Source organism: Vombatus ursinus, unplaced genomic scaffold (genome assembly GCF_900497805.2).
Source record: "Vombatus ursinus unplaced genomic scaffold, bare-nosed wombat genome assembly UNPS02014818.1, whole genome shotgun sequence".
Taxonomy (NCBI): Eukaryota; Metazoa; Chordata; class Mammalia; order Diprotodontia; family Vombatidae; genus Vombatus; species Vombatus ursinus.
In genome coordinates, this window is record NW_020954596.1 from 48,329,892 (window position 1) to 48,343,183 (window position 13,292).

The 13,292-nt window shown below is 36.0% G+C and overlaps 2 protein-coding genes across 3 annotated transcripts in view; one reads left to right on the forward strand and one right to left on the reverse strand.

Moving 5' to 3' along the window:
* The window catches only part of LOC114023500 (WD repeat-containing protein 19-like), a 181,736-nt gene extending 171,788 nt beyond the window's left edge, over window positions 1–9,948 (reverse strand). The window contains exons 1-4 of the mRNA XM_027836165.1: window positions 9,896–9,948; window positions 2,381–2,472; window positions 2,066–2,131; window positions 874–999 (exon numbers count right to left, since the gene is read on the reverse strand). Of these exons, the coding sequence (XP_027691966.1) occupies window positions 874–999; window positions 2,066–2,131; window positions 2,381–2,472; window positions 9,896–9,901 (290 nt within the window). The 5' untranslated portion in view covers window positions 9,902–9,948. The remainder of the gene's footprint in view (window positions 1–873; window positions 1,000–2,065; window positions 2,132–2,380; window positions 2,473–9,895) is intronic.
* Window positions 9,949–10,254: 306 nt separating this feature from the next.
* LOC114023361 (WD repeat-containing protein 19) overlaps window positions 10,255–13,292 on the forward strand; it is an 80,625-nt gene continuing 77,587 nt past the window's right edge. Inside the window, exons 1-2 of one of the 2 annotated variants that reach the window (XM_027835968.1) lie at window positions 10,255–10,352; window positions 13,183–13,274. In XM_027835968.1, the coding sequence (XP_027691769.1) occupies window positions 10,347–10,352; window positions 13,183–13,274 (98 nt within the window). In that variant the 5' untranslated portion in view covers window positions 10,255–10,346. The other variant, XM_027835969.1, reaches the window with a different exon arrangement.

The window sequence follows — 13,292 nt, forward strand, 5'->3', positions numbered from 1 at the left end:
ACAGTAGTACATAATCAATGGATTCTCAAAGAGTTTCTGTCAAAACGTAACTGGCAGTAGCCGAAACCCAAGGCAGGTCTGTTCAGAACAGAATGAGAACATAGCTACTATTTCTTTTCCATCTCTCTCATCTGGGCTTATCCAATCCAGGTTACAGCATCTGAAAGACTTCTTGGCTGGCCCCTTTCATGTCAATTTATATATACTTACATACCTAATGACTTTAATAGGTAGCTTCTGAGGACATCTAATCATACATGGGTGCCTTCAAGCAAGCAAAGTCAAGTTTATAGTACACTCTACAACTGCATCCCCTCAAAACCACAGCTCATGAGTTCCAACTATGTAGTATCTGAGGTACCCCCTTCTTGTATATGAAGTCCTCAGAAAAGGTACCCTAGGCTCAAGGATGGGTCTGCATCTAAAAAACTTTATTTCATGAGATCATACCACTGTTATAACTTTTGTTAGTTAACCAGAGACCATAATTAATTCAAAAGAAAGACATACCTTGCAGTATGAAGACTTTTACATAAATTATAACTAATAAGTATAGTGGAAAGAGGCAGGATTAAGAGTCTGGAAACCAGGATTCTAGTTCCAATTCTGCCATTAACTAGCTATGGGACCTGGGCAGGTCACTTAACTACTTAACTGTTCCAGTACTAATTGAATTAGAAGGTTTCTGAGATCTCTCCCAATGCTGAGATTCTGAAAATGTAGAAGCTAAGACAGATGATCCTAAGGTCTCTTCCAACACTAAAGTTCTATGATCTTATAAATTCCTAGAACAATACCATATGACTAGGGACACCTGTGAACAAATACAATTTTAAAATATTCCTTTTTTAAATTAAAGAATATTTTTCTTACCTCATGCCACTATCCAATTGACTAGTTTTATTTGTATTGGCATCCCACAAATAGATGCAGGTAGATTTTTCAGCAATTACTGCTAATGTGTCTCCATCTACATCCCAATCCATAGCAACACAGAGGCTTTAAAAATTAGAGATGTGAACATAATCAGAATTTTTTAAAACTTGCAAAAACTGAACAAATGAAATGCCATTGTTGTTTTTGTTATAATTTATTATACTACATTCCAGCGTGCTAGGGACTAAGAGTTCATATAAAGTCAACCTGCTCTGATCTACATTACCTTTTTCTTTTCTCTCACTCCCTTCTACTTTTAGCCTGTTACTTTAACTCAAGTTAAGCCAAATTTCCTGCATCCCGAAAGGTTCAAGGATTTGTTTAAAGTTGGCTTCAATTTTATAACTTGGACAATGACAATTTGTGACCAATGTTCTATTTTATTCAGTAGAAACTAATGGAAAATTTCAATCAATTAAAAGATCAGGTCGTGGTTAGAAGCCTCAATCACCATTAGAATATTCTCATATTTTCACTGACAAAAAATAAAATCAGAGGTTGTTTTCACTGGAAAAATAAACATCTCATTTTTGTGAATTGTAACCTGGAATGTATTTTCTCATACTGATAACAGCTGATATTTACATAGTACTTCAAGAGAATGAGGATGTTAGAGGACCCTATCTGCTGGAAAAGACAGGAAGGGATGGGATCAGGTATACACGCAGAAGGGCTAGCCTTGACAAGAAGGGCCACCTCTTTCAGGAAAGAGTGGGAGATGATGTCTTGAGATTAAGAAAATGGAAGAGGAAATTTACATCAAATGGCTTCAAATTTCTCAGTCACAAAGTTAAGGTCCTCAGCTGGGGAGGGTAGAAGGGTTCACGGAAGGGAAAGAGAGAAGCTTAAAGAGGGAAAGGAAGGTTTTAAAGAGCATCTATGGGCACTGATACAGGCAATCAATTAGGGAAAAATAAAAGAATGACCTTGTTACATCATATAGTCTCTCAAAATGAAGCCCAGGGAGATAAAGAAACAACTATGGGTCACAAAATTAGTGAATATCAGAGCTATGATTTGTAAATCCAGAATTCTTCCTGCTAAACCAAACCATAATGTACCTTCTTTTTATGTATTCCACATTTATACATTTTATAAAAATTAATTCTGATTCTATCTTTATACTTACCCTTGAAGACTAATTTCATTTTTCTTTAGACCATGGCGATCAAAGATTTTCACTGTATGATCAGCTCTAAGAATGCAATATTAGATTCTTAAAATACAAAATAGTACATGACTTAAATTTTTTTGTTAGTAACATACTGACTGAACTAATAAAACTTTCGAAAGGCAAGTCAAACTAGTCAACCTATGGTTCACTTATTGTTAAAGTAAAATATCCTTTGAACTATTTTTATATTCATTACTTAATATTATATACATAAACGTCAAATAAAATAGATGACATGGACTGTAATTTTTAATATGCTGGCTACCTTACCCTGTAACTGCAATGTAATTTCCTTGTGCTTTCTGCCATTTGAACTGTATAGGAGCACCAAGCAAAGATTTTTCTAGGAGAATAAACACTTGCTAGAGGAAAAAAAAACAAATTGCAAATTATCTCTTAATAGTATAAAACTCAGTGATATTAAAAGGTCAGAAAGGCACCAGACCAGATGCAGGCCATGTGGCACTACATGCCTTGCAACAAGGAGATTGCTTTCCTGACACCCTATCAGTTTTTGCCAGATTTTTTATTAGTTGTAAGTGATACTGTACATACCTGCCTAGAATAAATACTGACAGTAAAAAGGAATTCAGAATACAGATGAAATAAAACTAATATTTTTTTATCAAATGGTCCAATTATGTTCGTTGGCCTTCCATTCTCTAGAAAATTTAAAACCAAAATTATGAATGACTAAATTTACACTGGCATTTCTACAACAGCCTTACAAGATAAACACGATAGGTATTATTATGCATGTTTATACAATCTTACAAGGTAAACAGGATAGGTATTATTTTACATGTTTTATAGGTGAGGAAACTGCTACTTAAAAAAGGTCAAATGGCTTGTCAAAGCCAGACAGCTAGTTAAAGGGCAGAATTGACTCTTACATATGTCTCAAACTGCTAAAGAAGTATGGAATTGAATTGTACTAAAAAGCTCTACTACAACAATATTAAAAATATCTAAAACCTTTGAATGTGCCAGAAAATAATTTTAATGAAACAAACAATTTATCTTTAAAAATTAATTTAATTCTCCATTTCCCCCTTTCAGGTCTCTTTTTTTATGTCCTTTATGATAAACTCTTAGTTGATAAGTGGAAACAAAATATCAATATCAATACAAACAAAATATCAATCAGCATATATTTAATGGATGGCAATTATGTATTAGATACTCTGTAAGATAGGAAATATATGCTCAGTCAACATTCACTGTTTTACTCTCTTTCATGTGTAGGTTATGAAATTGCCCTCACACCTTTCTGGTCAATTCATAATTCTGAAAGCAGTAATTTGTCAAAAAAAATGACTTATCTTATTGAATATTCTCCACTAGTTCAATTATAATTCTAATCATTTCAGAATCCTTCATATTCTCCTACCCACACTATCCATTCTAGTTAAACTAACTTACAAGCTCTTTTTTTCCCTGGAAATTTATTTTGTTCTTAATTATAGTTATTAGTTATTAGTTATAGTTATTAGTTATATTAGTTATATAGTTATTAGTTATAATGCCTAAAACAACTACCTATCTCCCAAAGGCTAATAACTTTCTCTCTTTATTCAAAATCCTCCTTATGCAAATTATCTCAAAGTAAATTAAATACTCAGTTTCCTCAAATGTTTGTTTAATCACTTTCCACGTCTACTAAAAAAAAGAAAGAAAAGAAAAATAGGACAAAAGATTTTAAAAGCCATAAAAATGTTAAAAAGATGCTGGTGTGGCATTTTATACATAATGAATAGATTGCGATATGACATGTCACAATAACTTCAATTTAAAGTGTTCTGTAAAACACACTGTGGGTATTAATACCAACTATGATAACGATCTACTTAATAATAGGGCAAAAGGAAAGATATGGCTCCTATACAATGCCAACAATATTATAAATATTTTATGGGTTGCAAAATTTCATAAATTGTATTATGCTCACATTGAAAAAAAAGAGTGAAATCTAGCCACACATTTATATACAGCAATACTGCTACTGCTAATGACTCATGCATGAAAAGTAGAATTTGATGAGTTCGTGATAACATCTAAAAATGCTGACTGGTCAAAGTCAAAATGCAGGAAGCTCCTAAGTATACAAAAATGTCTCTGCTCTTTCTACTTTAAAAATAAATTTGAGGTATCTCTCAGGGAAAATACAGATGTATTATGCCAATCCAGAAAAGATAAATACTATAATTAGATATTACATTGAAATTATTTTCTATCTATAATCTGACAAATTATTTAAGACTATACTATTACTTTAGCACAGAAAGACCATACCTATTGGGTAGCATTAACACCAATAATACTAATGATAATTATAATTATACACAATACAGAATCTAAGCATAGGAAAGGGCCTCACAGGCCATTTAGACAAATACACAAGCTAAAAATGATCATCTAAATTTCACTCAAAGATTTTTTATGCAGGGAAGACCATGACCTCCAAGACAGCCTTCTTAGCTAGCTAGACAGTCACGTACCCCTTTGACAGTCCGGTTAAGTCAAATAAGTGTATATAGACAGGAAGGCAGGTACAATAACTACAATAATTTCTAACTAGTGATAAGCATAAATATTTTGAGATATCTCTAATAACTGTTATGTAATATGAAAATATAGTTGTGACGGAGTATTATTGTGCTATAAGAAATGATGAGAGGAATGGTTTCAGAAAAACATGGGAAGATCCATATGAACTGATGCAAAGTGAAGTTAGTAGAACTAGATCATTGTATACAGTAACAGCAATATCATAACGATGACCAACTGTGAAACACTTAGGTACTCTGATCAATACGGTGAACCAAGAAAATTCTAAAAGACTTATGATAAAAAATTCTGTTTACCTCCAGAGACAGAACTGATGAATTTTGAGTACAAATTCAAGTATAGTTTTCTCACTTTATTTTTCTTACATTTTTGCCATATGGCTAATACAGAAATATTTTACAAGATTTCATATGTATAATTGATATTATATTGCTTGCCTTCTCAGTGGGTGGGGGAGGGTGAAAAGTAGAGACTTTAGAACTCAATTTTTTTTTTTAAAGAATTCTAGGGGGCAGCTAGGTGGCAGCTAGGTGGCGCAGTGAACAGAGCATCAGCCTTGGCTTCAGGAGGACCTGAGTTCAAATGTGACCTCAGACACATAATAATCACTAGCTATGTGACTCTGGGCAAGTCACTTAACCCCAAGTGCCTCACCAAAAAAAAAATGAAAAAAAAAAAAAGAATGCTGAAAGTAATATTTTAAAAAAGAAAATATCTATGATTTCTATTGGTGACAAAATCACAAGTACTGCCAAAACTACCGTGGCTTGTTGCCTACATTTGTAATTGAAGGAAATGCTAAATTTTAGTTAGAAGTTAGTGAAAATATATATCCAATGTTTTTTCCAGTACAAATTCATGGAATCTGAAATCTATCAATGGACTCCTTTGGGGTCTATGTACCCCAGATTTGGAACAGTGGCCCTAAAGGAAGCTAGATTTCTTTAAATCATGTCTACCTGCTGCTCCTAGTTCTGCCCTCTGGTGCCAAGTAGAACAAATCTAAACTCTCTTCAACGTTTCAAATATTTGACATTTACCAAAAAGGTCTTGAGAAAATTTTATTAATTCATAATTTTGTGGATAATCTATTTTCAACAATGGAAATTCAAGTATTGAAGCAATGTTGGAAATTCACAACTGAAAGTCATTAATTATGCTAGTTTTTTTTTTTCATTTCCAGATCATGCTTTGATCATGCCACTAAATCTCTAAATTAGGACACAGGACCTGCCAAGTAGCTCAGAAATGTAAAACAGAAGTATTCCTTACAAGTTAGAAGAAAATAATTAGCCATACTATGTACAGAAGATTTTGCAACAGTTTTACATAATAAAATCCACTATACATATACATAAAAAACATATAGACACATATGTTTTATATTACAATTTCATTCCCCTTGTATCTGTTTTTTTACCAAGAAATGGTAATAAGAATGGAAGTTCATGTTAGTTTATCCTATTCTTCCTAAGGAAAAAAAAATCAGTATTTATTACTGAGGTGATTTTATTATTAATTTTTACTATAAGTTTCCAAATTGTTTCTTACAAATATGCTTAAAACTCACACTAACTGAAAGCTCAAGTTTATACTATAATAATTTTGGCAGTTTAATATTCAGAAGATTTCTAAAATCTGGCTACTTTATAATCTGATAATTCAAGCTTCAAGTTCAAATTCTAACATACTGAAGCTTCCTTAGTTTAAAATATATTGGTAGGTGTACTGCATTTTCCTTTACTAAAGGGAAAATACGTATATGCTCTATATACTCTCTCTCTCTCTCTCTCTCACACACACACACACACACACACACACACACACCACTGTAATGTTTTATCAGTTGTTTTGTGCCGTATTTTGTTTTGAAAGTGGCTTGTGAGGTTGAAAAAAAGATAAAATGAAAATATAAATGCTCCAAATGTCTTAGAGAGGCACAGCAACAATATATAGAATATTACTCTTGCAGAAAATAAGCTAATGGAAAAGAGTACAGAAATATATATGCTAAGATGAAGGTTAAAGACTAAGTTCTCCCATAAAATGTAAGTGAGCAAAATTGTAGAAAGACTATTAATTATAAAAGAAGCTGTGCAAGGATTTTCAAAAGAACATTTTGCAATAACCTTGCTAGTCAGCATAATTAATGAAGTACAAGCAACTACTGCTGCACAGTGTAGTGGAACAGTATTGGAAATGTGATTTCTAGCCCTGCCTGTATTATTTCCTAGATATATGACTTTGAGCAAATCACTTGGCCTATCTATTCACTTAAAAAAGTGAGGGAGTTAGACTAGATGATTTCTAAAGTCCTTTCAAGCTCTAGTATCTTATGTTTCTAAAAATAGCCACGTGGGGGATAAGGAATATGCCAGGTTTCAAATGGTTTTACTTAACCTTTTCTTTGTTACAAAGGAAGATTTAATGGGATGGGAAGTAAATGTGAAAACAAAAGGTCCCAATAAAACAAAGAGGACTATAGAAAAAAAAAATGTCCCAATATCCTAGACAGTATCATAGACATTCTAAAACCATCATACAGAACTAGATTTATTGTCTATGGTATTAGTATTTTCTAGGTGGCAATTTGGATAAAGCAAAGTTTATTGCTTTCACCAGTTTTGAAAAGTTTTCTATTTATTGTAAATTGTCAATTGAATCCTGAATCTGCTTATTCTCCTCCATTCCCCTTTCTCTGTTGTCTTGAATTGTGTGCATATCTCTATTTCTCTTCTCTTCTTTTACTTCTTTCTACACTAAACTGGTTACGATATACACACATACTGTTGTTACAATTATTAAAGTGTTATATTACCTATTTTTAAAGTTAGTAAACATTTTATAGTATTTCTCTATAAAACAAAGAAAATTTGCTTTTTATTTTGTGTGCCTCTTCTTTTTTCTATGTGTCACCCAGTAGCTATTTCTCAGCCAAAAAAAATAGGCTTCCTACCCCTGCTAATTATTTCATGTAATATGCTGGTACTGCAGTAAGAAAAGCATACCCTAGGTAAATCACTCTCTGAACTTGTTTCTTCATCTATAAAATGGGGAAGTTGAACCAGAAGAACTCAAAGGACCATTTCAGCTCTAAAACTATGATTCAATGATAAAATTTAAAGGATATGCTAAAACTTGAGGATACATAAAGATTAAAAAATTAAGTCTTTGGTCTCAAGGAGCGAGCACTGAGGGATATGACATGTAGTAAATACAAAGAAATATTGGGAGATGGGAGAAGAATATTCCTTGGGATCTGGAGTTCGAGACCCTGCTGAGGGAGGCAGATGGTGCGGGACAGCTCCGCACCACATCTGGCTCGTCTTTGGAGTTAAACTAAATTCCTTAGCCCGTGGGATCTTAGAATGGGGTTATTTTTTTGAGTCCAGCCCTAGGCATCCTTTTAAAATCGAAAACTATAATAGTCTCTTTGAAGGTAGGGTCAGGTTCTTCAAAAGAGCCAAAAGGAATTATGATTGTACGCTCTTCCCTGGCATTTACCTTCCTAAAATACAAGCAGAGACTTTAATTTTGGCAATATATCCCAAAGATCCATACTTGTGCTCAATATTTACAAAAATATATAGCTACTCAATACAACCAAAAGTGGAATTAACTCAACATCAAAACATCATCCCTCAATAATTGCATGGAGATCTCAAATATTTCAAGATACGTATTTTGCTGGACAATATAACCATAAAACTCTTTAACAATTGTAACAACAGTACATATGTATATTGTAGCCAGTTAAGGATAGAAAGTAAAAGAATAAGAGAACAGAAATAGCAAAAAGATACCACAATTTATGACAACAGAGAAACAACAATTATTCAGTTGACTATTTACCAATGAACACTCATTTCACTGACAAGGTTCACCACCCTCTATAATTAAGCAAATGGTATTTGGGGTTTACTTTGTCCAAAAGACTCACCACTTGGGGATATTTGTGGGGTAAACCTCTCTAATCTTATCTAGACAGGTTCTTAACACAGAAAATACTGTTCTCTCTCTACACTTACAGCTCATCCATAGTTTCAAGTCACCTCTTCAGTGAATATCTTCCAAGCTAATATCCCTAACTCTCGCCTTTCAAATTCCATATTGTCTCCATGGACATCTAAAACACATTTCCTATCTTCTCCCATGCCCAACCCTCAAAAAGCCTAATCTGTTTACAGAAGAAACGACCGTTAAATGAAGTGAAATGATTTTAATGCACAGAAACAACACCCTAAAGAATAAATTATGTGGAGTATTCATCATAGCATTGTCTTAGCAAGGCAGCCAAGTGGTGAAAAAGATAGAAAGCTGTATCTGTTGCCAGGAAAACCAGAATTCGAATTCTTCTGTTCTGGATGACCCTAAGAGAAGGATAAGGAAACTATTCTTCAGAAACTTGTAGAGAAGAAATAAAGAAAATCAGCTGTGTGACCCAGAGCCTCCTCATCTGTAAAAGAGGAATATAACAGCTCCTACCTCCTATGGCTGTTATGAGGATGAAATAAGATTATGCTTACAAACCTCAAAAAGCTGTATTGAGGCTATCAACTATTATTTGTATTAGTTATTTACTATTATGAGGCAGCTAGGTGGCAGAATGAATAGAGCTCGGAATCAGGAAGACTCATCTTCCAAAGTGCAAATCCGGCCTCTGACACGTATTGCTGTGTGACCCTGGGCAAGTCACTTCACCCTGTTTGCCTCAGTTTCCTCATCTGTAAAATGAGCTGGAGAAGAAAATGGTAAGCCACTCCAGTATCTTTGCCGAGAAAACTCCAAAATAGGGTCACGAAGAGTAGGAAAAGACTGAACAACACTATTATTTAGTCCATCTGCTGTCAGTTAGCCAAGGGCTCCTAAAGGAGGAGGTGCTTGGGGAGGGGTAGGCACCGGCTGTATTTAACCAACATCAAATACTGTGACTGGGAGAAAACTTGAAAAGGGCGAAGTTTGATCGACGGGAAGGAATTCACAAGGCCTGGAGGGTCCTTAGAGGGCCGCAGGACCGACTACCGGGCGGGAAAAGCGACGACCCTCCGAGGCCCTCCCTCCCCGACCGGGAGCTGCAAGGGAAGAAGAGCGGACGAGCCAGGCGCAGCGCCGGGCCGGCCCACACCACCCGCCTCCCTCAGCGGGGCCCAGAGCTTAGGGACAGGGCCGGGCTGATGGCGAGCCCCTTCCTGCCTCCGTTTAACGGTCACTCGGCACCTTCATCTTGCTAGAGAAACCTCCGGAGACACCAGGGGTCACTCGCCGCCCAGAGAGCCAGGAACACTGCGCAAGTGCAGTCCCCGGGCTCGCGCTACCCGCCTCCCCGAGCGCGCCCAACCATCCCTGGGACAACTAATCAAGCCAGGTCCGTCAAGCTCGCGCCCGCCCTATAGCGAGGCTTCGCTTCAATCACGTGCCATAAAATCCCATTTCCCCGCCCCCGAGGTGGGAAGGCTCTGCGTCAGTCTTTCCTCTCCCGCCTACGTCCCAAATCTAGAGTTCGCAAAATCTCGCGGAAACTCCCGCTCTCGCGTCCCAGAAGCCCCGCCTCCTCCTATCTGGTCAACGCGGGTTGGCCGAACCTGAAGAGTCTCCTGGGTGACGGGGAACGCAGGAGAAGGTATGCTTCTGCGCAGTGGCTCGCTTGGGAGGCGACTGGAGCCTAGCGATGAAGGTAAATACCTCGAGCATCCCGGGGGCGGGAGACCCGGGTGTCCCATCTTTCCTCACCCGCTCCCGCACCCAGCTGCCCTTTCAGGTGAGGAGGCTGTGTCCTCCGCCCCACCTCGCCAGGGGGTGACGGGGAAGGGGGTAACAGAGGGTGACAGGCAGGGCTTAGGTTACCTAAAGGGAAGAAGAGGAGCAAAAAAGGGGCATCCCCCCCCTTTCCTGATTGCAGGATTCTGTCTCTAGTACTTAACAAAATTGAAAGCAGGGCTTGAAGAGTAAACTGTTTAGGATGTAAGCGAAAGAAGATCCCTGAACATGCAGTTACAGGGCTTGAATTCGAATCGGGCTCTGCAGCTGACTGCCTATGTGACCTTGAACTAGTTGCTTGACTTCAATGGGCCTCACTTCCCTCATCTGTCAAACGAGGCAGCTGGGCTTTATTAAAGTTCCTTCCCACCCCACTTCCAACATCCCATTACCTTCCTATGCTCCTAAATGCTGAAAAGTCAGCACTAGGTGAAGGAACTTGGGGGTCGTGGAGTCCAGTCACCCTCATTTGGTTGATGAGCATACGCAAGTAAATTATTGTCTTGAAGATAGTTACCTAGTGAATTGTGCATTAACACAACCATCCCAACGCCAGAAATATTTAAAGACAAATCAGAGTATCACAGAGTATCCCTTAGTAAAAAGAGAAGTCATTGGCAACTATCTTGAAGTGAGGATAAGCTGATGGGGGTGTCAAAAGGATCTAAACTGGATTCGGTATCTGGCCTGCAAATTTAAGGTAATGTGTATCCCTTCACCTTCATCTCTACCCCTAATGCACAGCTATGAAAGAATATCATCAGACAGCAAAGTCATAAAATCCCAAATTGTTAGAGATAGAAAGGTCATAGGATGCTTCGAAGCTATCAATTATCTATATGTGAATTTTCCATTTTACAATGCTTCCCGTGAAATTTTAAATTCTCTGAATTATCTGTTGAATTGACTCAGCGAAACAATCTTCTCATTCCCACCTTCAAAATACAGTGTTTAAAATTATTTCATTTAATTTTCATATCAGTCATTCTTATAAAGATTCATTATCCTCTTTGCACATACACGGCAGAATCTAAGCAGCTTTTTTTGCATGAGACCCCTTATCTTCAGCCCCCAAAATAATTGATTTACTTTATTGCTTTTCTATGAGTTTTTGAAGAATAGTTTCCTTATCTTTCTAGTAGGATCATCAAGAAAAGAAAAGAAAAAAGCTATCTTCTATTGGCAGTCCAGAAAAAATAAGAAGTAATCACTTTATCTTTGGATTGTACACAGTCTTAAACTATCCATGATAATACTGCCTTTTGTTAGCATGGATAACAATAATAAATTACTTTTTATATGTGCTTTAAAGTTTACAAAGCACTTTATATGCCCAATATACTTTGATTCTTACTATAATTCTATGAGGTAGGTGTTACTGGTATTAATAAACCCCTTTTCACAGATAAGGAAACTGAGGCTTAGAAAGGCTGTGTGACTTTTACATGTTTTCACAGTAGATAAGTGCCAGGGATGCAGTTTTAGCCCAGGTGTCTCCTGACTCCAAGTCGGGGATTCTTTTACTGCATCGCGGTACCTCCCTAAGCACCACAATGATAGAAAATTAATAATAAAGGTCAAAATTTTTCTGTTTACAAAATTTATAGTATCTCATTTGATCTTCCCAGAAATACTATAAGATCGGTAGCACAGGTGTTATTATTATCCAAGTATTAACATAAGAAAACTAAGTACAAAGATTAAATGACAAAGTTACAAGCCTAGTAAGTAAATTGCAGAGTTGGAATTAGAAGCCAGATATTCTTACTCCTACTATTTAAGTATCTTGAGCTTTAAAAAAAAATTAAGAAATATTATATACATTGAATATTATCATAGCATATATTATTATCATAGTATCATTTTAATGTATTTAAATACATTTAAAGTATTCTTATAGTTTACTTTTAAGAAAGAGTAACAAATTTCCTCCTCTTCTTTCTCCTGGTTATAATGTTCAGTTTTAGTCTTTGAAAGAATACAACATGTTGCCACAGGCCAGACTTACATGAAATCATCTTTACTAGATTCAGGCTTTTACCTGCTTTTGCATATGATAAGGTTACCATTTGTTCATTACACCTAGAAATTGAGATAACTCCTTGGTACTGGAGTAAACATACATCTAGTAATCAGTGCCTCCAAGCCTCTTGAGTTACTGCTATGTTTCAAAACGTCTGGGTGAAAGAAGAAGAAATGAGCCTTTGACAAATAGACCAGTGCAGAAGGGACAAATGAAGAATTTGCAAGCTAGTAAATAATGAATGGAGATAATATAACTGAAGAAAAGGGGAAAAGAGGATTTTAAAAGAAGTATCACACACGTTTAGTTAACTTCATAGTTGAAATTTTAAATATAACTTTAATTCAAAACTTTACCATTATAATGCTAAAATTAATTATGTCAAAAAAGAGTTTCAATTTATTTAAATCCTCAGAATCTTGAGAATATGTTATAAAGCCTCACCTATGTTGATATTTGGGAGGTAGATACGATACATCCAACTTGAAGTGAGACTGTCATAACAAAATTCTTTCATCCTTCAGTACCTAAGCCTTTTTGGATGAAGTTTAAAGTATGCCTACCTTATACTGAATCCTACTTGATATGAGTAGTGTTCCTGATGAGGTCACAAGGCGTGTTTTCCAAAATTGCCATTGTATTGATTTAATATTTTTAAAATGGACCCTGAAGTATACATTTTGAACATCTGAAACTAAACTTTTGTTGTTGTTGTTGTTTCCAGAAAGTTTTTACTCTTTTAGAAAGATCTTGGCTTGGTACTCCACTACAATTCACCTGGCAAAAGACATTAGGAAACTACCTAGCTGTAACAGGGTAAGAAAACAGCATTGT